The sequence below is a fragment of the Delphinapterus leucas genome, unplaced genomic scaffold (genome assembly GCF_059928025.1).
Source record: "Delphinapterus leucas isolate spDelLeu-1000000601 "Yukka" unplaced genomic scaffold, BTC_Dleu_Yukka2 spDelLeu_asBTCV2_sq25, whole genome shotgun sequence".
Classification (NCBI taxonomy): Eukaryota; Metazoa; Chordata; class Mammalia; order Artiodactyla; family Monodontidae; genus Delphinapterus; species Delphinapterus leucas.
Window position 1 is genome coordinate 12,440,122 of NW_028322234.1, and position 25,266 is coordinate 12,465,387.

Here is a 25,266-nt window from a genome sequence, read left to right on the forward strand (position 1 = left end):
GGGGGTGGGGGCACGGTTCGAAATGATCCATGGGTTCGAATCCCGCCTCGGCCATTTCCACCAGCTGTGCGATTTTGAGGCACACGTTATCCACTCCAAGGCTCCTAAAGTATCCCAAAGTGAGGATGATCATCATTTCCTCTCTGACCCGCGAATTAAGAGAGATGATGTATGCACAGTACTTGGCACACTGGCGCCAGGCACTTGGGGACCCGAAAAGGGGATAGCACCTTGGCAGGTACTCATTTAGGCCCCAGGTCCTGAGGACCAGCTGTCCCCCGCGGGGGCCCTGTCTGCGGACGGGCTGAGGGATGGAAATTCCACATCACCTCTGGAAATTCAGAGCAAGGCGGTAGCTTCGTGAATAATTCACCCCCTCCCAGTTTCCGCTCAAAGCCCCAGCCTTGGCCTCAGGCCTCTGGCTTCTTCCCCAGAACCTTCGGGTGGGGGGAAGAGATCCCCCAACATCTCTCTCCCTGTTCCATTTGTCTCTGTCTCCCTCTCCCCAGCTTTGAACTTGCCAAAAATTGTCTCCATCATCTGTAAGTTCCATCTTTCTCCTCTCTCTGTCTGTCCCTATCCCCGTTTCTCTCTTCTCATCTCTATCCCCATCTCCCATCTCTCTCCCGATCTCCCAGACGTTTCTCCTTCTCTGTCTCTCTGACTCTCTCTCCCTCCTGTCATCCCCTCTCCTTGACTTAGGAGGTTTCTTCTCTCTCTGCTGCCAGTGGGGGAAGCTGGAGGGGGCCCAGCGTGGCGGGTGGGGGGGGGGCCGCCAGCCCAGGCCGGGAGCCCAGCCTGGCAGCCTCTCTCAGATCTGGGACGACCATTTCCTCCTTCAGCCCGGGAGGCCACTCGGGTTACGAGTTCAGGACTGTAGGAAATGGGAGGAGACTGCTAGTCGGGGAGGCCTTCTTACAAGTCGGAGACCCTAGCCTGGTGGGGGCTCTACGTGAGTCACTTTGTTCTGTCTGTTTTCGGCCCTGCAGGACCTGACCTGTGTGAGGATGTGAGAGTGTGTGTGGGAGATAAATGGAAACTTGGCGCTGGGCTGTGGGCGGGTATCAGGGGCTCGCCGTGTGCCTGGTTTGTGTCTCTGCGCTTGCCAGTGTGTGACCATGTGTACCTGGGTGTGTACATGCCTGATGCAGATTTACAGACACGCTCAGCCCACGGGGTATTTTCCTTTAAGTCGTGGTGTGTGCGTGTGTGACCGTATTTTGTTTTTAGTTTTTGTTGTTGTTTTTTAAATTAATTTATTTATTTTTGGCTGCGTTGGGTCTTCGTTGCTGCGTGTGGGCTTTGTCTAGTTGCGTGAGCGGGGGCTACTCTTTGTTGCGTTTCGCGGGCTTCTCATGGTGGTGGCTTCTCTTTGTTGCGGAGCACGGGCTCTAGGTGCACGGGCTTTAGTAGTTGTGGCACGTGGGCTCAGTAGCTGTGGCTCGCGGTCTCTAGAGCGCAGGCTCAGTAGTTGTGCCGCACGGGCTTAGTTGCTCCACGGCATGTGGGATCTTCCTGGACCAGGGATCGAACCCGTGTCCCATGCATTGGCAGGTAGATTATTATTATTATTAATTAATTAATTAATTTTTGGCTGCGTTGGGTCTTCGTTGCTGCACGCAGGCTTTCTCTAGTTGCAGCGAGTGGGAGCTACTCTTTGTTGCGGTGAACGGGCTTCTCATTGTGATGGCTTCTCTTGTTGTGGAGCACGGGCTCTAGGCGCGCGGGCTTCAGTAGTTGTGGCACGTGGGATCAGTAGCCGTGGCTCGAGGGCTCTAGAGCACAGGCTCACTTGTTGTGGCGCACGGGCTTAGTTGCTCCGTGGCATGTGGGATCTTCCTGGACCAGGGCTCGAACCCATGTCCCCCGCATTGGCAGGCGGATTCTTAACCACTGCACCACCAGGGAAGTCCTGTGACCACATTTTGAACACACAGTTGCTTCCTAAATCTGTGCTATTTCCAGTTGTGTCTTTATTTATTTATTTTTTTTGACTGCACCACGCGGCTTGTGGGATCTTAGTTCCCAGACTAGGGATCGAACCTGGGCCCCAGCAGTGAAAGCGCTGAGTCCTAACCACTGGACCCCCAGGGAATTCCCTCCAGTTATGTTGTTGTAATTGTCTGTGCCGGGAAAATCCACGGACACACACACATACACATATACACACACAGATTCCATCTGTCTATCTTTGCTGCTTTGTGCAGTGGTTTGCATGTCTCATTGGGTATCCGTGTGTGTCTTTGTGCTCTACTGTTATGTGCACACACAGAGGTGTGTGTATGACTGTTGTGGTATATGTGTGTGAGTTCTGGAGCCATGTTACCTGGGCCGAATACCATTGCCGATCCTTTCTTTGGCTGTGTGACCACAGGCAAGTTGCTCACCCTCTCTGAGGCTCCGTTCTCTGATGTAAAATGTGGTTACATACAGAAACCAGCTCTGGTTGCTAGGATTAAATGAGATACAAAATGTAGAGTTTAGAGTCATGCCTGACAGGCTGCAGGTGCCGCTGATATTCGCTACTGTTGTTCTCTGTGGGGGGTGTGTGTGTGTGTGTGTGTGTGTGTGTGTGTGTGTGTCTGTGTCTGCCTGTCTATGTCTGAGGCTGGGATCCACCCAGCCTCCCTGGGCCTGCAGCCTCCCACGCTCTGTGCTGTGCTGTGGGGGGAACGTCCAGGGCACTGAACTGTGTTATCAGGCTCTGGTGGCCTGGGCAGGAGGGTCTGGCAATTCTGCCTCAGTTCTCACATGGGAAATGCTAAATATTTACAGTTTGGAGCTCCTGGGCTCAGCATCACCGCTCTAGTCCCAGGCTCTGGGTGGTTACCAAGCCTCCTCCCTCCTGCTCTCCCACCAGCCTCTCCCCTTCTCCAGTTCAGAGGCCCTGCTGGACCCTCAGCTCCTCCTTGGACTTCTTGTGTCTGCTGCGGGCCTTGCTGAACTCAGGGTCTTGGTCGTGAGAGGTGAGAGCGCAGGAGCGTGGGAGGGCAGGTGGAGGCTGAATCTGTCTGTTGGGAAACCTGGGCCTTGGCTTGGCTGGGGGACTCCCCAGACCTCCTCTTTACTCCAGGCTGAGATCCTGGAAGGCAGTGGACGTTACGCACACTCTAGTTCAAACGGGTTTGGTCCATCGCTGTTGTGGAGGGCCTGATGTCTTTGGGCGGGGGGCAGCAATGAGAGGACCCTGCTCTGCCCTTGGTAGCTAGTGCTTGGGGTGTGAGTACAGTAGTGAATATGCCTTTCTCCAGCACAGAACCCTCCATGATTCCCACATGACTCAGAGTAAAACCCCAAATCCTCCTCAAGGTTCACAAGGCCCTGCACACTTTGCCCCCATCACTTCCTCCTGCTCTCCGCCTCACTCATTCTGTTGCAGCCTTACAGGCTTCCCTGCTATTTCTTGGGAATATCAAGTAAGGTTCAACCTCAGGGCCTTTGCACTTGCTGTTCCCTCTGCCTGAATGCTCTTCCCTTTCTCTCTCTTCCTTCAGGTCTTCACTCAAGTGTCATCTTCTCAGTAATGTCTGACTCCTCTATTTAAAATGCACCCCCAGCCCAGGTCTCCCACCCCCTTCCCTGTTTTTCTACTAAGCACTTACCTCTGGCCTACCCACCATCTGTTTTCCCAACCTGCTCCACAAGGGCAGGGGTTTTGTCTGTGTTGGTCACAGCTGTGTCCCCATCTCCTGGAACAGCTCCTGACACACAACAGGTGCTCAAGGAATGCTTGTAGAGTGTGTGAACAAGGCAATGTGTGTGACAATGAAGCCTGCAGGACATGCGCCTGTGTGGCCACCAGGATGTGTGGGTTTGGAATATGGTGGATCTTGGCGCGGACAGGGCCAGCATGTAGACATGTGGAACATTTTCTTAATGTTGGCATGTGCACGTGGGAGGGATGTGTTTCCCCATCAGACAGCCTGCAAGTATGTGAACCCCAGGAATGAAGACAATGGAGGCCCGCGTGTGGATCCTGCAGGGCCGCGGGTTGGTGGCCACAAGTATACAGCTCACCTGTGGGAGCCAGGGAACACCTGGCGGGGGCGGGGCGTGTGGGCAGACTCGGGGCATGTGGGTGTTGCGGGGTGTGTGTGACGCCTGGCACTGTTTTAGGCACTGCGGACAGAGCAGTGAACAAAACCCAGGCTCAGCCTCTGGGAGCTTATGTTTTGGTGGAGGAATTCAGATCATAAACAATGGCAAACAAACAAGGCAATTGCAGAGTGATAAATGCTAAAATGAAATAGACGGACTGTGCTAGGGCGTGCCCAAGCAGGGGCAACTCTAAATGGGGTAGTCAAAGAGGGCTTCTTTTTTTTTAAATTTATTTTTGGCTGTGTTGGGTCGTCTTTGCTGCATGCGGGCTTTATCTACTTGCGGTGAGCGGGGGCTACTCTTCCTTGCGGTGCGCGGGCTTCTCATTGCGGTGGCTTCTTTTGTTGCAGAGCACGGGCTCCGGGCGCATGGGCTTCAGTGGTTGTGGCACGCGGGCTCGGTAGTTGTGGCTCGCGCGCTCTAGAGCACAGGCTCAGTAGCTGTGGCACACGGGCTTCGTTGCTCTGAGGCATGTGGGATCTTCCCGGACCAGAGATTGAACCCGTGTCCGCTGCATTGGCAGGCGGATTCTTAACCACTGTGCCACCAGGGAAGTCCCTCAAAGAGGGCTTCTGAGGAGGAGACAACTGAGCTGAGACCTGAATAAGGAGAGACAGGGAGCTGTGATAAATTCAGGGAAGAATATTCCAGGTTGCGGAAACAGCAAGTGCAAAGGCTCTGAGGCTGGAGGGTCCCTTGTGTGTTTGAGGAACAGCCAGGCCAGGGTGCCTGAAGCAGAGTGAGCACGGTGGGTGGGAGGGTGAATGGGAGGAGGGGAGGGCAGGGAGGGGCCTGGGCAGAGCATGCAGGGCCTTGTGGGCTGCAGGGAGGACTTGGGCTTTTCCTCGGAGTGAGGAGGAAGCCACAGAGGTCCTGAGCAGAGGAGGAGGGACGTGACCTGACTTGGGTGTTCACGGGTATCCTCTGGCCACTGTGGGAGAAACAGAGCAGAGGTTGAGGACGGAAGCCTGGAGACCTGGCAGGCAGCTGCTCTAAGGAAATCCAGATGGTGTATTGAGCTGGGATCATGGGAGGGAGTGAGAATGGGGGGGAATGTGGAGGAATTCAGGGTCTAAACACAAGAGCTGATAGGCCTGGCTGATGGGTTCCATCTGCCATGAAGAGACATGAATGACTCTGGAGTTTTGGTCTGAGGACATGGGAAATAGGGTGTCCGCTACTAGACTGAGTTAGTGAGACTTCCTCCTCATCTCCCCTCACCCGCCCCTCCCACCCCCCCCCCCCGCCACCTGTTTCCCCATGGCTTCTGCTCCAGTCTCCTCCAGGTTCCTTTAATACATCAGGCATGGTCCAACCTCAGGGCCTTTGCACTTTCTATTCCCCCTGCCAGGGACCTCTTTTCTCCCAGATACCCCCATGGTTTCCTCCCTCACCTCTTTCAGGTCTTTGTTCAAAACTGTCACCTCTTCCAGGTCTTCCCTCCTCTCAAATTGCCCCTGCACATATCCCTACATCTCTGTCTTTTACTGGTTGTTGTTTGTTTTTTTTTTTTTGTAGTTGTTTGTTTCTTTGGCCGCGCCGTGCAGGTTGCGGGATCTTAGTTCCCAGACTAGGGATCGAACCCCGGCCCTTTGCAATGGAAGCCGGGAGTCTTAACCACTGGACACCCAGGGAATTCCCCTCTTTTACTAAAAGTACCTTTTATCTTTAGTACCTAGGGCTGTCTAATACACTCAATTAATTCTAAGTTTATTTGGTCCTTGCTCACCAGGGCAGGGATTTTTGTGTTTTGTTCCCAACTGTATTCCCAGCGCATAGAACTGAGGCCAGCACACAGTTAGCACTCAGAGAATGCTTGCTGAATGAATGGACGAGACACACTGACCCGCAGGGCGCCTGGAACTCAGTGGGGAGGCCAGAGCTGGATTCTATTGGCGTATCTCCAGCCTCGGGACAGGGAAAGGGATGGAGGCGGGCGTGTGTGGACCCTGATCTACGCAGGTGTACACCTGTGCATTCCCGCGTGGGACCACATAGGTATGGCCCAGCTTGAGAGTCGGGGGTCGAGCCTGGGTTCCGGGGCCCCCTCCTTCCCGTTCACCCTCTGCCTGCAGGTCCGCCATGTCGGCACCCCGGCTGCTCACGATGCAGCTGCTGCTCTTGCTGGACGCTTGGTGGGCGCGCGCAGCCGCCCCGCGCTGCACCTACACCTTCGTGCTGCCCCCGCAGAAGTTCACAGGCGCCGTGTGCTGGAGCGGGCCGGCGGCTCCGCGCCCAACTCCGGAGGCCGTGAACGCCAGCGACGTGGCGGCACTGCGCATGCGAGTGGGCCGCCACGAGGAGCTGCTGCGCGAACTTCAGCGGCTGGCGACGGCCGACGGCGCTGTAGCCGGCGAGGTGCGCGCGCTGCGCAAGGAGAGCCGTGGCCTGAGTGCGCGCCTGGGCCAGCTGCGCGCGCAGCTGCAGCACGAGGCGGGCCCGGGGGCGGGGCTAGGCCTGGGGGCGGAGCCTGCCGCCGCGCTGGCGCTGCTTGGGGAGCGTGTGCTGAACGCCTCGGCCGAGGCGCAGCGCGCCGCCGCCCGCTTCCACCAGCTGGACGTCAAGTTCCGCGAGCTGGCACAGCTGGTCAGCCAGCAGAGTGGCCTCATCTCCCGCCTGGAACGCCTGTGCCCGGGGAGTGCGGGCGGGCAGCAGCAGGTAACTCTGAAACTATCTCCCTCCCCAAATAGCAGCCACTTCTTGTGAGCATCTTCAGTAGATGGGCCCCCTTTTTTTTTTTTTTTTGGCCGCGCTGCGGGGCATGCGGGATCTTCGTTCCCCGACCAGGGATCGAACCCGTGCCCCCTGCAGTGGAAGCACCGAATCTTAACCACTGGACCGCCAGGGAAGTCCCAACCCCATGATTCTTAGTTCCGAAATACAAAAAGCTCCAAAAACGGACCCCTACCTCTTCCCCAGTAACTCATTTGGGTCAAAACGCAACTGGTAGCTACTTGAAGTCTTTACTTATCTACCTAATATGAATACCCATAGGATCCTATAATCAAGCATATTATTAATATGTGATAAAGACCAAAGACCTCGTTGGGGGTGTTAGGTAATATAAAGGTAGACCCTGCATTACTGTTTCTAACTCCTGCTATATTATTCTAAATTCTGGACTATGTCTCACCTTAGGTTTTGAATAAGCAACTGTTGCTTTGTGACAGTACCTAACTTACAGGGTTGTTGGGAGGATTCAGTAAGTTAATAATATTGGATATACTCATATTATCCCTACTTCACCGAAAAGTTTGGAGGCACAGATCGGTTAAGCTATTAACACCAGACCAGGAGTTTAAGCCCAGCTCTGTCTCTTCTTGACTACTAGAGTTAGGCTTGGGAAGATCAATACACGCCCCTGCTTGATCTTCCCATCTGGGTGCTAGGAGATTTACGAGCCCAGAGCGTCCTGGGATAAGGGTTAGTGCAGTCACATCTAACTCTCTTGGTTACCCCAGGTCCTGCCACCGCCCCTGGTGCCTGTGGTTCCAGTCAGTCTGGTAGGTGGCACCAATGACACCAGCAGGAGGATGAACTCAGCCCCAGAATCCCAGAGAGACCAGACCCTGAGACAGCAGGGGCCCTTGGCCTCTCCTGTGCCCTCAGGGCACCCTGCTGTCCCTACCAAGCCAGCAGGTAAGACAAGGGCGGGGCTGTTGGGGGTGTGAGGAGCCAGGAGATTCCCAGTGCAGCATGAATAGAGGGAAATGAGAGTCAGGACTTTAATGCCAGATTCCTCTCATGCTGGGGGGCCTGGAGGAAATGATGCTTTTATCCTGATAATGGAACAGGGAGATATGGCTCTTACTTTGATAAACACCAAAATTCTTACTATGGTGTGAAAATAAGACAGGTACTCTTACTTTGACAAGAGGGCAGGGGATTCAGGACTGCTACTTTGGTGAGAATTTGAGGGAATTCAGAGGGCCATGTTCAAGACCTCTATTCTGATGAGGAGACCATAGAAGGAGAATTTAAGAATCCCAGGCTCCACATTTGCTTTAGTGAGAGAAGAATGACTTAGAGTCTTATTTAGGTAAGAAAAGGGGTATTGGGGCTCTTATTCTGGAGAGGGGATAGGAGAGGCAGTTCGACTGTTCTGGTAAGGGGACCAGTGAGAATCAGGACTCTTACTCCAGTAAAGGGTTGACTGGTCCAGGTTGTGCCTGTCCCATATCCCTGTGCCCGCAGGCCCATGGCGGGATTGTGCAGAGGCCCGCCAGGCAGGCCATGGACAGAGCGGAGTGTATGAGCTACGAGTGGGCCGGCATGTGTTGTCAGCATGGTGTGAGCAACAGCTGGAAGGTGGAGGCTGGACTGTGATCCAGAGGCGGCAAGATGGCTCCGTCAACTTCTTTACTACCTGGCAGCACTACAAGGTGAGCGCAGGTGGGTGGGGCAAGGCTGGGCAGGGGAAGGGGACCTGCTGCTGACTCCCTGACTTTCCTGCCCTGCCAGGTGGGCTTTGGGCAGCCTGATGGGGAGTACTGGCTGGGCCTTGAACCTGTGCATCAGCTGACCAGCCATGGGGACCATGAGCTACTGGTGCTCCTCGAGGACTGGGGAGGCCGCGGGGCACGTGCCCACTATGATGGTTTTTCCCTGGAGCCTGAGAGTGACCACTACCGCCTACGGCTTGGCCATTACCACGGAGATGCTGGAGACTCTCTATCCTGGCACAATGACAAGCCTTTCAGCACCGTGGATAGGGACCGAGACTCCTATTCTGGTAAAGAGCTCTCATTCTGGTGGTGGTGGTGGGGAGGGAGTAGGAGACTGTTAGTGAGGAAATGAAAGGGGGTGGGGTAAGACTTTCCTCTGGTAAGGACCAGGATAAACAGGAGAGTGGAGGACAGGACTCTTATTCTGGTGAGGGGGTGCGGAGTCCAGATTCATCCTCTGATGAGGCAGTAAGAGTCAGGACTCCTGCCTTTGTGAAAGGTGGTGGTGGGGGGTGGGGGGAATAGGGGGAGGTATGAGAGCTAGGACTCTTATTCTAGAAAGGAAGTAGAGAAGGTTGTTTTCCCTGATAAAGGAATGAGAGGTAAAGCTCCTAGTTTGCAGAAAGAATGGCGAAAATGTGACTTATACTTTGGTAAGGGGATAAGGAAGGAATTAAGGCTATTACTCTGAAGAAGGTATGGGGACAGAGGATGCCTGGCAAAAGCCTTGTACTAATGAGGTGCTGGTGGAGGCTTTTATTCTGGTGAGAAGACATGGATTCTCTCTTCCCTCAGGTAACTGCGCCCTGTACCAGCGGGGAGGCTGGTGGTACCATGCCTGTGCCCACTCCAACCTCAATGGTGTGTGGCATCGTGGTGGCCACTACCGTAGCCGTTACCAGGACGGCGTTTACTGGGCCGAGTTTCGTGGTGGGGCTTACTCTCTCAAGAAGGCTGCCATGCTGATCAGGCCCCTGAGGCTGTGACCATCTGTTCATCTGTCCCCCAGGTCACAGGGGATGTGTGTCCGCAGGAGCCCAAGTTGTCCTGGCCACACCTCCTTTGTGACTCAGTGTGGGCCGCGTCCCACAGACCTCTTCTCGTTGTGGATCTGCTCCCCAGGACCCTGAAAACAGGACCCAGGAATCCCCCTGCCAGCATCTTGGACCCAGACAGCTCCCCAAGGGCATTTAGATCTCCGTTTGAGCTCGTATTTTATAACAACACAAAATATGCACAGACCGTGTCTGGTTTGCATCTGCACCTGGCAGGGGTCACTCCCCGTGCCCGCCCTCGTCCTCCTCCTTCAGATCCTCCAGAATGAGGTTGTCCAGGTCTTCCAGGAGGCCCCCCTGGCTCAGGCAGGTGGCCACAGTGGAGCCACTGCTGATGTGGAGGTTGCTGGGGTGCAGGACTTTGGGCAGGTGGTTCTGCTTCCGACTCTTGGGGTGTGCGCAGGACGTCCCAGGCACGTGGGGCTCTGGGGAGGGAGAGGTTCTGAGGTCGTGGGGCTTGAGGCCACGGGGAGCTCTGGGGAGGGGAGGGGCTGAGGCTACAGGCTCTGGGGCCAGAGCTACAGGAAATTCAGAGGTGAAAGTCACAGGTGTTGAAGCCACAGGAGACCCAGGGACATGGGCATCACCTGAGACTACAGAGGACACAACAGGAGCCAAGAACACAGAGACCACAGGGGCAGAGTCCACAGGACACTGGGGTGTGGGCCACCAGAGTGAAACCACAGAACTTTATGTGAGGAGACATGGAAGGTGGATGACGCCATGGGAGGTGGGTGTTAGGAGGGGCAGGGGTCCTGAGTGACCCGGAGGTAAGGAGGCTGGAGGCCCGTGGAAGATGTGGAAGGAGGGGCCGTTGCAGTGGGAGATGAAAAGGCCCCCAGGACTGAGGCCTTAGGAGGTATGCGGAAGAAGCAGGCAGAGACCTTGGTTCTTAAAGGCTCAGAGATGTATGCCCGGAATGGGGGGGTAGGCCATGGGGACGCGCCAGGCCCTCACCTCGCCGATTGTAGCAGTCCTCAGCTGAGCAGGAGTGGGTGTGGGTGCTGCGGCGATCTGTGTCCCGGTCCCAGCGTGGAGGGAGGATCCGTGTCAGATCCACGGGGAAGCCGCACCCGTAGCAGGGGGACCGGGACCCCATCTGTGCCCAGCCCCTGGGGGCGGGCAGGGCCGTGAGGGTCCAAGGGTCAGCTGGGCCAGGGTGGGGCCAGGGCAGGGAGGGGCAGGGCTGGGGTGGGGCAGGGCCGAGGATGGGAGGTGGGGGTGGGGTCAGCGCCCTCACCGGAAGTTGTGCCCTCACCGGAAGTTGTGCCGACATCTCGGGCAGTGGAACTCAGCCACGCCCCACATCTTATCACTGGGCACCGGCTCGTAGCGCTTCCGGCATTTCCTGCATCTGGACACCTGGGGGTGCGGAGAGAGGGGCAGGCTCGCTGTCAGAGGTGAGCAGTGATAGCCTGATGTTAGCCAGATCGAGATTTACACTATGGAAATTGGCAAACACTGTAAATCTGGGGGTGCCTCTGCCCCACGAGAGCCGGTTATTAGGCATTTACCAGAAGCATACCACTGGTCAGGGGGTTCAGAAGCCAGATTTGGGGTTGTGGTTTGGGGGTCAGGTTTGATTTCTGTGGTAGCTGTCAAACTGTGTAGTCAGAAGTCAGGCTCCGGGATAAGAGTTGAGCTTCTCAAATTGAATGTCAAGTTGAAAAGTCCAGCTCAGTGGGTTGGGGTTAGGGTCTGAGATTGGGGTTGATCTCTGAGGTTGCAGGTCCGGGGTTGGGCTCTCAGAGGCTGATGTTCTTGGGTCAGAGGTTTGGACACTGAGAGTGGGGCTTTGGAGTGGAGCCGGGACAGAACCAAGGTCAGAGGTTGGGTTATCACCTCCTTCCGCTGGGGCACGCGGCGCCACCAGACATGGTCACAGGAGGAGCAGGCGAACTGCCGGTCCACGGCAGGGATGAGGTCTTCCTGGGCACGTTGGAACATGCGTAGGTTGGCTTCTGTTAGTGGCAGGAGCGAGGTCGCCACCGCCTGCAGAATGGAGAGGGTGGTCAGCCCTCTTCTCCCCTTCCTGCCCCTACAATGTCCCTCCTCCTCACCTATGAACACCCCAATGGATGTCCTCCCTGCTTACCTCCCTGTCCCACATCCTGGACTCACCTGGATGTCCCGGTCCTGCTTCATGTCCTCTGGGGGGTCCTGGGTGGAAACACCAGGGGCAGAAACTGGAGATGTGGTTCACGCCTCTTTTCTGGGGGCGGGGCTTCTGCACGGGGAGGCAGGGTTCTGGCCCCATATAAGAGTAGAGTGTCCCTAACTCAGGAGGAGTTGATTGAGCAGCATACACTTCCTGAGGGCAGGATGTGTGACCTCAGTTGTCCTTATAGCAACCCTGGGAGGTGGGCACACCTGTCATCCCCATTGCTCAGACGGGGATACTGAGGCCCAGAGCCGGGAGAGGGCTTGCCTGAGATTACCCTGAGTGAGCATGGTGGAACAGGCTGGACCCCATGCTCCCTTCCTGCCAATGAATGCCACACACTTCCTGGCATTGTGAGAGGTCACCTCTTTGAGGCCATGCTGCTTTAGGTTAAGTGCTTGAGCTCTGGATTCAGAGAGATGCAGGTTGAAACCCTGGCTTCATCACTTCCAGCTGTGGGGGTGTGGCCAAGCCACTCCTCCTAATGAGGGACATCTAAGAGCCCAGGTTCTGACTCTTGGTGGCCTGGGTTCAAATCCCAGCTGCCACCTGCATTCAGCATGAACCTGGTGAGTGACGTCATCACCCTGTGTCTCAATTTTCTCATCTGTAAAATGAACGTGATAAGTAATAGGACCTGTCTCACAGGACCTGTGGCAATGAAGTAAGTCAACGGGTAATATTCCTGGAGTCCTGCCGCAGGGGAAGTGCTCAATCAATGATACTCTTTGCTATTTTTATCATACTCATTATATGTATAACTGTAAATATATAAATGTTAAGGGTATAATACGTACTTTATTATACTCTTTAACAACTCTGTGCTGGGTCTTTCAGGCAGGCCAACCGGTACGCCAGCCACCAAAGCCATCTAAGGGGCAAAGTGGCCATGCAAAGCCTTTCATTCATTCATTCATTCATTCACATGGGCTCCCCTGCCCCTCTCCTCTCTGATCTCCTGCTCATCCCAGCCTGTCTGTACGTTCCTTTTGTCATGCCACCCCTCTTCCAGGAAGACCCTCTCCAACCCCTCCCCTTCCCAGAGGTCACGCCTCCTTAGTCTTGAAGAACTTGGTACCTCCTCCTCCAGGAAGCTTTCCCTGATCTTTTTGGCTCCTCTATAATGACAATCCTGATTCGTTTCACTGCTTAGTTTCTTGTCTCTCTCTTCCATTTAATACAGTCAGCATGTAATGAGCATCTACTGTTTGCAGGCTCCCTGGCCAGATACACGACTGAGAGGTGCATAAGTGAATGAGGCTAGACCATGAGTTGTGGACTGTCAAGGCACAGAGGGGGCTCACCATGGATGAGCCTGACCCTTCTGTTCTCCCTCCCCTTACCACATCTTTTGAGGGGAGGGCGCAGTTTACCTGGGCATCCAGGTCATTACTCAGTTCCTGTCCATCTTTCTGCTTTACCCCTGGTGGGGAGAGTAAGTGTAAGTGAAAGGCCTTTGAAAGACCTTGTGGGAGTTTCAGGGCCCGAACCCGATACAGACCACCCCCCAAAGAGATGATCTCATCGCCTCTTCCTACCCTCAGCAGAGACCACACCCCCTCCCCGCTCCCCAGCGGAACCCCCTGCAGGCAGGACCCCCGCCTGCTCACCGTACACGATGGAGCGCCCCACTCCGGTATGGTCGCTGCCAAACTTCCTCATCAGAGTCCCCGCCTTCTTGGAGGATACCTTCCCATGAAACTTCTCCCGGAGGCGCCGGACGCTCTTCTCCAGCTGGGGTGGGGAGACAGGGGCTCAGATGGAGGAAGGAGAGGCGCGATTGCCCCTCCCCCATCCCTAGGCATCCTTTTTTTCACGGCCTGAACTTGACCCTTGGTTTTAGCCTCCGCACCCCACCCCCCCAATCCCTCTACTGCATTTCCTGGAAAAAGCCAAAGTCCCCACAGGGCACTGGGGGAGGGAGCGGACTAAGGCGAACGTCCCAGGCTAAGGGAGGAGGCCGGCCAGGTAACCCCTGGCCTCTGACCCTTGACCCAGCAGCCCCCGCTTTTCCTCGAGGAGGCCGCATTTCGCTCTGGGGCATGTGGCGGTCCCTCTCCTTTCTGAGGGGGACGAGTGCCAGCCTGGGGGAAGGTCTAGGTTTCGGATGGAGTCCCCAGGAACTGCGAAGCCCCCTCCGCGTCCCCCGGCTCCTCCCCAGCATCTCTCGCGGGTCCCCGGCCCAGTTGTAGCCTTCTCCTACCTCCACACCTTCCTGAGACATGGTGGCGGCGCCGGTCCCAGCGAGGGTCCGCACTGGGCGCTCAGCGCCCCCCTACCTGGGCGCGCCCGTCTGTCCAGCTGCCTCTCAGGGCAGGGGGCGGGGCCTCCAGGCCGGCTCCGCCCTTCCTTTCCAGCCCTCCGTTTCGCTTTCGATTGGAAAGAGGGGGGACGGGGCGCGCTGGCTCCGCCCTGGCTCCACCTCTGCTCTTGCGCCCCAAACCCAGGCGGGCGCCCCCGATCTGCACCCTGCGGCGGAGCGCGCAGACCTCGGGCGGGGGAGGCGGCGCGGCCTCTGCAGTCGGTCACATGTCCCCACGCTGCGCGGGGTCCGCGTCTTCACGTCCCTCGTGGGGGCGGGGCCGCATCTGAAGGCCGCGGTGTGTCTCCCGGCCCCCGCTAGCTCGTGCTCCCCCAGTCCATCGCTCTGTCCCCTCCTCTCCCCCAGGAATCAGGCGCTAATTAGGACCTGGACCCCTTTCTCACTTTGAGCCTCTTACCTCGCCACGTCCCCTCTCTGAACCTCAGTTTACTCCTCTGTAAGATGGGGATGATGATAGTGGCTACATCCTGGAGTGTGTGTGTGTGTGTGTGTGTGTGTGTCCGCGCGCGTGCGTGTGCCAGGATTCGAGTCCCCGGGTAGAGCACTTAGTAGCTCCTGGCATGCTGTAGACATTCAACTAGTCCCTGGGCCACCTACTATGTGCAAAATATGAAGGGGCAGGCAGTTGGCGGGAAGGAGGAGGTGCTTGCTAAAAATACTGATTCCTGGTCCCTAGCCGTTCTGCAGAATCGGGCTGTCTAGGGGTTCCAGGGGATTTGCACTGTAAAACGTAAGATTGAGAACCCCGGGGGGGCCAGGACAATTTTAACCCAGCAAGCGGGGGAGGGGCTCTGTCCCAGCCTTGCCGTATCAGAAATGTCTTCTTGGAGGAGTCCTGGAAGTGTGAAGTCTCAGCAGGTGAAGAATGGAGTGGGGGAAGGAAGCAGCTAGCCGTGCAAAACCCCCAGAATCAAGAGAGTCTAGCGCTTTAGGCCAGGGCTTCTCAACCTCAGCAATATTGGCATTTTGGGCTGGATGGTTCTCTGTGGTGGGGGCCTGCCGTGTGCATCGTAGGATGTTTAGCAGCATCCCTGGCCTCAACCCACTAGATGCCAGTGGCACCCCTGCCCCAGTCATGACAGCTGAAAATGTCTCCAGACGTTGCCAAATGTCCTCTGGGGGTGGCAAAATTGCATTAGGATAAATGACTCCTAAAACTGTTTTTCTTTCTTTTTTTTTTTTTTTTTTTTTTTTTGTGGTACGCGGGCCTCTCACTGTTGTGGCCTCTCCCGTCCCGTTGCGGAGCACAGGCTCCGGACGCGCAAGCTCAGCGGCCACGGCTCACCGACCCAGCCGCTTCGCGGCACGTGGGATCCTCCCGGACCGGGGCACGAACCCGCGTCCCCTGTGTCGGCAGGCGGACTCTCAACCACTGCGCCACCAGGGAAGCCCGTAAAACTGTTTTTCAACATGCACCTCTATCAGTAAAAATGTTGAAGCTCAACCCCCAGAGGGATATTTGTTTATAAATTATATACAAATACAGTTATACTAAGAGATTCTGTAGATCACTTTATAATAATGTATTTATTACATAATGATATTCCTTAGCAAACTTAAAAAAAAAGATTAAAAAAATGTTCTAATGTTTTCTACCTGAACCCCAAAGTTTTGTTTGTGGGGTGTATGCACCCCTCCCTGGGGTGCATGTAAACAGTTCATGGTTCTTTGTGCTGAGTGGTGGGATTTCAGGCAGGGAACGGGGGGTGGTATAGGCAGCGCAGAGGACCTGGGATTTTATCCTGAGGGAAGTGGGGAGACGTGGAGGGGCTCTCCCAGTATAGTTGCCAATTACTACTTACCCAGTGGAGGGGGAGGTCACAGCTACGTCCCACCCCTTGGTCAGGGTGGGCACAGAGCAGGCAGGAAACAGGTGGGAGTCTGATCCAGCCCCCACACAACTCAGGTCTGCTAGATTCTCATCCTAATGGCCACCACAGTGAGAGCTTACTCTGTGCCAGGCACTGTTCCACTGTGGACGCAGCATCAAAGAAAACAAAGATCCCTGCCCACATAAAGCTAGCATTCTAGTGGGGGAGACAGACAAGAAACAAATATGTAATAGGATAGGAGAGAATACATGCCAGGATGAAAAATGAACTGGGGCAGGGAGATGGGTAAAGGGAGTTTAGGGAAGCCTGCAGGAAGTAACATCTGAGTGGAGACCTGAAGGATGTGGGAGAAGAGAGTTCCAGGTAGAGGTGGGAGCCTGGGACTCTTGTTACCAGGTGTCGTAGTTCTCTGTTGCTGCATAACAAATTATCCCCAAATGTTCTGGCTTAAAACAATAAACACTTATCAGTTCATACGGTTTTTGTGGGTCGGGAATCCAGCAATGGCTTTACTGAGCTTTCTGGCTCAGGGTTTCCATAAGGTCGTAGTCAAGGTGTTGACTGGGGCTGCAGCCATCTGAAAGTTTGACTGGGGCTGGAGGATCTTGCTTCTGTGGTGGCTCACTCACATGACTGGCAGGTGGGTGCTGATTGTTGGAGGGCTGCCTCAATTCCTCCCTACTTGGGCTGTTTGTGCTTGATACGCCCAACCTGGCAGCTGGCCTCCACAGAGCAAGCAACCCAAGAGAAGGAAAGCCAGGTGGAAATTGTATATTTCCAAGACCTCACCTTGAAAGTCACGTAGCATCACTCCTGCTGCCACAGCCTGTGCGTTAAAATTGAGTCACTAGATCCAGACCATGTTTAGGGAGAGGGGAATAAAGACCCTGCCCTCTCTCCCCTCCTCCCCTCCCATCTCCTGCTGGAGCCTCTCACTGGCTGCACCAGCAGGCAAGGAAGGTAAGGGAGCCAGTCATGCAGTTAGCCTGTCAGGGCACAGGGCAGGGGGAGAAGGGTGAGAGTCAATTCAGAAGGACAAATAAAGATACAACCTGAGTATTCAATTTTGGCATTTGTAGATGATCGGAAAAACAGATTCCCAGAGAACACATGGGGGCGCTACCTACCCGCCAACAGTTCTGTTTGAGCTTTGTGGCCATCTTGGTCCGTCTGGCCAGATGTAGCTTGGTTGTAGTGAGTGGTGTGAGCATTTCTGCATTTTATCCTTTGTCTTTATAAGAAGGTGTGGAAAGGGAGAAAATGGATGTGCTGATAACAGTGATAAGAAGTGTAGCCTCTGACACTTTAGTATAATTGAGTCAAAGACGGAGCCCACTTGATCCATCCATTCATTAATTTGACAGACATGCATCAGGTGCCTCCTATCCGGCAGGCGTGGTGTCTGGCACCATTTCTGCCCTTCTGGAGTCATGGTCTTAATGGGAAAGAGAAACATGAAGCACATGATATCACAAGTGGTTATTTAATTATATTTATGATATGTACCAAAAAAGAGAAATTGAGAGACCATGAGAAAGGACAACACATGGGACCCTGAACTGGGTAGGGTGGTCAGGGAGGGCTTCATGGAGGAGGTGCCTCTTGAACTGAATTTTTTTTTGACCGCTCCACGTGGCTTGCAGGATCTTAGTTCCCTGACCAGGGATTGAACTGTGGGTCACGGCAGGAAAGCTCTGAGTCCTAACCACTGGACCTTCAGAGAAGTCCCAATGAACTGAAACCTTAACACTTTCTGAAACACTGTGTCAAGTGTCTTGAACTATGTATCTCATTTGATCCTCATAGCAATCCTATAATGGGGGTAATATTATTACAAAAGGGAAGACAGGTTCAAGAACCTGCTCAAGAGGGGCCCTCCAAAGGATGAATAGGAACTAACTAGGTGAAGAGGTGCAGGGCAGAAAGAGCAGCAAGTGCAAAGGCCCTGAGGTGGGATGGGGCAGGGTCTATTGCAGAAATCTATAGGCCACCATGGCTCCGGCTTAGCGAGCAGGGGGGAGAGTGGAGGGAGGGGAAGCTCATGCCCAAAGCAGCAAATCTTGATCTTTAGTTGAACCTTTTGAGGCATATGCTGGGTGACCATAGGTTTAATTGTGGAGGAAATGGACCTGATTGAAGCATGTGTGTACTTTTTGCAACCTAGTCAATTTCCCCCTCAGTTTAATTAATTAATTAATTAATTAGACCATGCTGCGTGGCATGCAGGGTCTTAGTTCCCTGACTAGGGATAGAACCCGTGCCACCTACAGTGGAAGCAAGGAGTCTTAACCACTGGACCGCCAGGGAAGTCCCCCCTCAGTTTAACCAAATGAAGAAATTTGGGGATGCCCAGAATTGGAGATGTTGGGAAATGGGAAATCTCCAAACCGTTGGTTGGAAAGGGCATCCCTTGGTAGAACCTTTGGAGAGGGCAACTCGGCAACACTTACTAAAGCATTGTGTGCTATTTTTTTTAATAACAAAATATTTTTATTAATTAGCTATCAGACATGCCTCTCAAAACTTTTTCCCCACATTTTATGGATATGTACTCTTCTTTTTTATACATTTATTTATTTATATTTTTAATTTTTGGCTGCGTTGGGTCTTTGTTGCTGCGCGTGGGATTTCTTTAGTTGCGGTGAGTGGGGGCTACTCTTCGTTGCGGTGCGCAGGCTTCTCATTGCGGTGGCTTCTCTTGTTGAGGAGCACAGGCTCTAGGTGTGCGGGCTTCAGTAGTTGTGGCACGTGGGCTCTAGAGCGCGGGCTCAGTAGTAGTGGCACACGGACTTAGTTGCTCCGCGGCATGTGGGATCTTCCCAGACCAGGGCTTGAACCCATGTCCCCTGCGTTGGCAGGCAGATTCTTAACCACTGCGCCGCCAGGGAAGTCCTATGGCTATGTACTCTTTAACTGACTCTTCATATGACAATGATTTGTAATGTTTTCTGTGGAGAGAATACAAAGATAATTTATCTTTTCTCTAGCATGGTTGATCAGTATTTGTTTTTTTATTATTAATAACAGAAAAAATTTTTTCATCCTCGTAGTTCATTATTCCTGTGTGTGTGCACGCGCCCATGAAATTTCAGAAGATTGTGTGCTATTTTAATTGTCTCTTTCAACTTTCGTATTCTGATGCTTTGACAGCTGGGGCCTCGCTGATGACCCTCCCTGGGCACACACACAAACCATTTGTGTGCATTTCTGCATGTGGATCTCCACAACACCTTTACTTTCCACATGGCATATTTCTCTAACAATCAAATTTTTGGGTTTTTTTTTTTTTGCAACAAGCATCCATAACTTTTGTAATGAGAACCAAGAAAATACACAATAAGACAAATCCAATTACGTTTTAAAATAACATGTATGAAACCCTGGATATCTATCTTTGACAATGACACCTAAGAGGTGAGAAGTAATTTGGGATTTCATAATCTGTGCAGTCCTTAGTAAATGGAATGTCCTTTACAGCGCAGAAATCTATTGTTCAAGTTTTGCGAAGTCACATTCAAACATGTTTCCAAGAATGCATTATGTGCAAAAGTTGGGTAGCTTGTTTGGGACTCTGCTCAAATGAACTTGGTGAGTGGAGAAATCGCAGCGGCTAAAAGAGCCTGAGCGTACCCAGGGGCCAGCTGGGCGCCAGGCTCTCTGTGGGGTGTCCTCCAGGCTTTAGGCTATCAAGTCATCCCTCAGCCTTCTGGCTAGGTGCCAGTGTCCCTTTTTCAGATGAAGAATCTGCATTTCAGAGCAATTAAGCAAATCATGCAGGCACCTGGCTTATAGGTGGCACAGTCAGGACTTGAACTCAGGCCAGCTGACCGCAATGCTCCTTCCAGCTGGAATTGACGATGAGAAGTATAGAGGTCAAGAGGGCACACGTTGGAACCAGACAGTCTGGGTTTGAGTCCATTCCTAGCTCTTTGAGCAATTTCTTTGCCTTTCTGGGCCTCAGTTTCCCCATCTCTGAAATGGAAATAGAGTTATTGTGAAGGTTCCATAAGTTAATATAGATAAACCATTGAGAACTGGGCTGTCTGAAAGGGTAGCCACTGGTCACATGTGGCATTTGAGCTCTTGAAACGTGGCAGGTCCTAATCAGATGTGCCATCAGCGTCAAATGCACGCTGGATTTTGAAGATTTATGTGAAATAACACATCATTGACTTTTTGTACTGATTTCATGTTGAAATGGTATTTTGGATATATTGGGCTAAATAAAATTATTATAATTAATTTCACTGGTTTTGTTTTGCCTTTTTAATGTGACGGCTAGAAAATTTAAAATTACATATATGGCTTGCATTATATTCTTATGGGATTTAGAGGATGCAAAACATAGTAACCCTCCAAGGAGCATGTAGCTATTTTTATGACCACACCACCTTGGTTATGTTGCTTTTCCTAAGGCATTAACTGTGGGAAAACAGTTCTCTGCTCCAGCCCTGGGCCTGGTGGCCCCGTGTCTGCTCCTGGCAGCAGAAATACCCACAGTTAATTATTATTATTATTATTATTCCACAGTTAATTATTGATCCCACATTCTGGAAAGTTCACAGGGAAAGTATCGGGAAAGTTCATGAGGTCCCCTTAGCTCTGGGAGCTGGGGTGGCCAGGTGACTTCATTTCTTTATATTTCACATTTTGAAATTTCAAATTTGTGGATAGCCCCCCCTAAAAACACAGGACACTCTGCCTTTTTTTTTCTGATTGCAAAAATTAAGTGTGCTTTTTCTTAAAAAAAAAGTTAAACATTAAGAAATATTTGTTTTAGAAAGAGGAAGTCTTTATATACATAGGAAAATAAAACCTTAAGTTATAGTTTTGCCTGTGGCCATAGAGGTGACCATAAACTGCAGGAAAGAGGACACAGGGTGGGCAAGCAAACCATGGGCAGTTCTGGTTCCTTGCGGGGGAGGGGGGATTTGGATGGGGCATCACATTTTCTTTCCCATATGCCTGCCTTTTGGGGAATCTTTTTGCTAGATCTTCATGTATGATTAAAAACAACAACAACAACAAAAATAAAGGAAGGGGTGGTAACTCCTCATTGCCCTGCTCCTAGGATAAGCCTCATTAAATTTGATGTATTGGATTGGCCAAAAAGTTTCTTCAGGTTTTTCCATAACATCTTACGGGAACACCCGAATGAACTTTTTGGCTAACCCAATATATTCTTCCAGATCTTTTTCCTTTCAGCTACTTATTTTTCTATCTGACTTCACGATGGTGATATTTGAAGAAAAACAGTAACTTAAAAACATCCCGATTTCCAAACAGAGTTCAGAATCAAAAGAGAAACTTTGTTGCCAGGTACTCAAGGAAGATATGCACCCTTTGGGCGCCTTCCTTTTGTCATTTAGGAAATGGGAAGAAAACAGTCCTCATCTCCTAGAGTTGCTGGGAGAAGAAAAGCATTCATGTGTGTGAAGTGCTTAGATCAGAGCCTTCACGTAATAGGTGCTCAATAAATGTTTGTTTCGACTCTTGTTACAAGATGCAGGTTCAGACTGATACCGACCAGTGGTCTTGGCCTTCCCCAATCAGTAGAAATGGACTAGAGGCCAGACAAAAAATTCACGCAAGGCTTTATTGGGGCCTCTGCTGCAGCAGCCGGGGCAGCAAGAGCAAGCAACAGGTCCCCTTGCTTGCTCGCTCCCTGAAGGAGGGAAGCTTGTTCTTATATGCAGTGAGGGTGAGGGTGTGTCCAGGGGTCGAGCCGGAGGGGTGGCTTAGGTGTTTTGCCCACCCCTTTGGTGGTGTTGTGTGCAGGGGGCATGCTCAGTGCCCTGCTTTTGCTCCCAATGTCCTGTTTTTGGTCCAGGCTCTTCAGAAGTGGCAGTTGAGTCTTTTTAGTCTTTTCTATCTTTTTGTCCATAACTTTCCCCAACTGCTCATGCACGCAGTTATTTTTCGTCCCATATAGTTTCTTTGTATTTTGTTGCTCGAGGTTTGTCCAGATTTAAGCACTGCAGCAAAGGGTCCCAGGTCCCTGCCCATCTCAAGACCAGAGTCCCAAGATACCTCTCTGCCCATGGCTGACCCCACTTAAGCCCTTTGTTGGCTCATCTGTAAAATGGGATCATAGCACTCATGCCTATTGTAGGATTAAGTGAGAGAATGAGACACAGAATATACCTACTCTGCCTTCAAGGATGCCTCAGGGGCACCAGTAAAAAATAAGCAATCATAACGTTCCCTATAGATGTCCAGGTTGGGGGAGGAGGGAGCATGTGGGCAGTATTCCACAAGGAGGTGGTATGTGTGGCATGAGAAGCTATTGGCCCTGAGGTTGGGTGGGGAAGGGGGGAAGAACTGAACTAGGAGTTCTCAAACTCTCCAGAGCATCAGGGCCTCACTGGGGACTTATTAAAAGGCAACTTTCCAGTGTCCACCCCAGACCTATTAGAGGTGCCCAGGCAGTGAGAAGACACTGGTTCTTGTCTATTCAATAAATGCTGAGCACCTGGCATTGCTCTGGGAGCAAGGAAAACAGACACAAATTCCTTTCCTGCAAGGAGCTGACATTGTAATGGCAGAGAGAGTCATGTGAAAGTTTATTGTTAGTGGCTGCAAGACAATGGAGACAGTGGCGGGTATGTGGAGAGCAAGAAGGAAACTATGATTATCATTCTTTTTTCGGCCGTGCCGCATGGCTTGTGGGATTCTAGTTCCCCGACCAGGGATTGAACCCAGGCCCTCAGCAGTGAAAGTGCAGAGTCCCAACCACTGGACCACTGGTTATTATTCTTAAGACATGTCTCATTTTTGCCTCCTACCATATCTAGAGAAGCAAGATGCATGACCAAGCACTCAAGATCTGGAGTGAGACAGTCCTGGGATCAAATCCTCCCTTCTTCACCTACTCATTACGGGCCATTGGGTGACTGATATAACTTGGCCATGCTTGAGCAGGGCAGTGAAATCAGGTCTCTGAGGAGAGTAAGGAGGGAGATAGGTTCACTGAGAGGTCTTAAACAGCCCAGAGATGTTGGACAGGACCCAGGTGGTGGCACACTCTTTTCCAAATGTAGCCACTGTATTAGCTATCTAGTGCTGCGTAACAAGTTGTCCCCATATTTAATGGCTGAAACAACAAACCTCTATTATCTTGTGGTTTCCTTGAGTCAGGAATCTGGGCATCACTTAACAAAGTGCCTTTGCGTCAAGGTTTCTCACAAGGTGGCAAGCATGATGTTTGCTGGGACTGTCATCATCTCAAAGTCTGATTTGGTTGACTTTAGGTCTACCATTTTATCATTATTATTATTATTATTTTGGCTGTGCTGAGCAGCATATAGGATCTTAGTGCCCCAACCAGACATCGAACCCAGGCCCTGGCATTGAAGGTACTGAGTCCTAGCCACTGGACCGCCAGGGAATTCCCTACCATTTTATTGTTTATTTCTGTTGGTCTCCTTTGTTTCTTTATTCTTCTCTATTTTTTTTTTCTCTCCTGCCTTCTTTTGGATTACAGGCATACCTCGGAGATATTACAGGTTTGGTTCAGGATCACTGCAACAAAGCAAATATCACAATAAAGTGAGTCACATGAATTTTTTCGTTTCCCAGTGCATATAAAAGCTATGCTTAGGACTTCCCTGGTGGTGCAGTGGTTAAGAATCCGCCTGCCAATGCAGGGGACACAGATTCGAGCCCTGGTCTGGGAAGATCCCACATGCCACGGAGCAACTTAAGCCCGTGCGCCACAACTACTGAGCCTGCGCTCTAGAGCCCACAAGCCACAACTACTGAGCCCATGCACCACAACTACTGAAGCCCGTGCTCTGCAACAAGAGAAGCCACCACAATGAAAAGCCCACACACCACAACGAAGAGTAGCCCCTGCCCACCGCACCTAGAGAAAACCCACGCACAACAACGAAGACCCAACACAGCCAAAAATAAATAAATTAAAGAAAAAACTTCTAAAAAAAAATACAGGGACTTCCCTGGTGGCACAGTGGTTGGGAGTCCACCTGCCAATGCAGGGGGCGTGGGTTCGATCCCTGGTCCGGGAAGATCCCACATGCTGCGGAGCAGCTGGGCCCGTGTGCCACAGCTACTGAGCCTGTGCTCTGGAGCCTGCGTGCCACGGCTGCTGAAGCCTGCGTGCCACAGCTACTGAGGCCCGGGTGCCTAGAGCCCATGCTCCGCAACAAGGGAGGCCACCGCAGTGAGAGGCCCGTGCACCGCGACAACGAGTGGTCCCTGCTCACTGCAACTAGAGAGAGCCTGCACACAGCAACGAAGACCCAACACAGCCAAAAATAAATAAATAAAAATTAATCTAAATTTATTTTAAAAAATACTAAACAAACAGAAAACAATTACAGTAGTAATATCAAAGATCACTGATCACAGATCACCATGATAAATATAATAACGAAAAACTTTTTGTAAAAATTTTATTTATTGATTGATTGATTTATTGATTGATGGCTGTGTTGGGTCTTCATTTCTGTGCAAGGGCTCTCTCTAGTTGCGGCGAGCGGGGGCCACTCTTCATCACGGTGCGTGGGCCTCTCACTGTCGCGGCCTCTCGTTGCGGAGCGCAGGCTCCAGACGCGCAGGCTCAGTAGTTGTGGCGCACAGGCCTAGCTGCTCCGCGGCACGTGGGATCTTCCCAGACCAGGGCTCGAAGCCGTGTCCCCTGCATTGGCAGGCAGATTCTCAACCACTGCGCCACCAGGGAAGCCCCAATAATGAAAAACTTTGAAATATTATGAGAATTACCAAAATGTGACACAGAGACATGAAGTGAGCAAATGCTGTTGAAAAAATGGTGGCAATAGAATTGTTCGACACAGGTTGCCACAAAACTTCAATTGGTAAAAAACGCAACATCTGCAAAACGCGATAAAATGAAGTACCATAAACAAGGTATACCTGTATTTGAATATGTTTTAGTATTCCATTTAAATTTAGCTCTTGAGTTTTTCACAATCTCTCTCTCCTTTTTAGAGATGGCTCTATGGATTACAATATACATACTTACCTTTTCACAGTCTACTTAAAATTAATATTTTAGCTCTTCAAGTGGAGTGCAGAACCTCTGTTTAGTTTCCTTTTTCCTCCCCTCTCTGTGTTGGAATTGTCACATGTGTTACATCTACATACACTGGAAAACGTCATCAATGTTTTAATTTTTGCTTTCAACCATCAAACATTTTAAAGAGAAGGAAAATAGTGTATCACCAGAGATTTATCATTTCTGTTGGTCTTTGTTCCTGAAGTTCCGACCTTCCTTCTGGTATTATTTCCCTTCTATTTGAAGAACTTCCATTAACCTTTTTTTTTTTTTTTTTTTTAAGAGAGGATTTGCTAGCAACAAATTTTCTTAGTT

At 51.8% G+C, this 25,266-nt stretch overlaps 2 protein-coding genes across 2 annotated transcripts; one reads left to right on the forward strand and one right to left on the reverse strand.

Moving 5' to 3' along the window:
• The first annotated feature begins 35 nt into the window (after positions 1-35).
• Positions 36-18,533, forward strand: ANGPTL6 (angiopoietin like 6). Its single transcript, XM_089905493.1, has 5 exons — positions 36-6,756; positions 7,560-7,737; positions 8,293-8,480; positions 8,560-8,830; positions 9,339-18,533. Exons 1-5 carry the CDS (start codon positions 6,181-6,183, stop codon positions 9,527-9,529), a joined length of 1,404 nt encoding a protein of 467 aa, XP_089761619.1. The 5' UTR covers positions 36-6,180; the 3' UTR covers positions 9,530-18,533.
• On the reverse strand, positions 9,741-14,224 carry SHFL (shiftless antiviral inhibitor of ribosomal frameshifting). Its single transcript, XM_022557406.2, has 8 exons — positions 13,963-14,224; positions 13,370-13,493; positions 13,133-13,182; positions 11,720-11,758; positions 11,441-11,590; positions 10,857-10,960; positions 10,556-10,710; positions 9,741-10,023 (listed from the first exon to the last, which is right to left on the reverse strand). The coding sequence occupies exons 1-8, from the start codon at positions 13,981-13,983 to the stop codon at positions 9,818-9,820; spliced, it is 849 nt and encodes a 282-aa protein (XP_022413114.1). The 5' UTR covers positions 13,984-14,224; the 3' UTR covers positions 9,741-9,817.
• Positions 18,534-25,266: the final 6,733 nt, after the last annotated feature.

Excerpts from the sequence above, each read along its gene's own strand:
- SHFL (XM_022557406.2), bottom strand. The coding sequence starts at position 13,983 with ATGTCTCAGGAAGGTGTGGAG. Across the intron at positions 13,183-13,369 it reads GGGGCGCTCCATCGTGTACG|GGGTAAAGCAGAAAGATGGA; the intron begins GTGAGCAGGCGG and ends TCTCCCCACCAG. Across the intron at positions 10,024-10,555 it reads GGACTGCTACAATCGGCGAG|AGCCCCACGTGCCTGGGACG; the intron begins GTGAGGGCCTGG and ends CTCCCTCCCCAG.
- ANGPTL6 (XM_089905493.1), top strand. The coding sequence starts at position 6,181 with ATGTCGGCACCCCGGCTGCTCACGATGCAGCTGCTGCTCTTGCTGGAC. Across the intron at positions 7,738-8,292 it reads TGTCCCTACCAAGCCAGCAG|GCCCATGGCGGGATTGTGCA; the intron begins GTAAGACAAGGG and ends CTGTGCCCGCAG. Across the intron at positions 8,831-9,338 it reads GGACCGAGACTCCTATTCTG|GTAACTGCGCCCTGTACCAG; the intron begins GTAAAGAGCTCT and ends CTCTTCCCTCAG.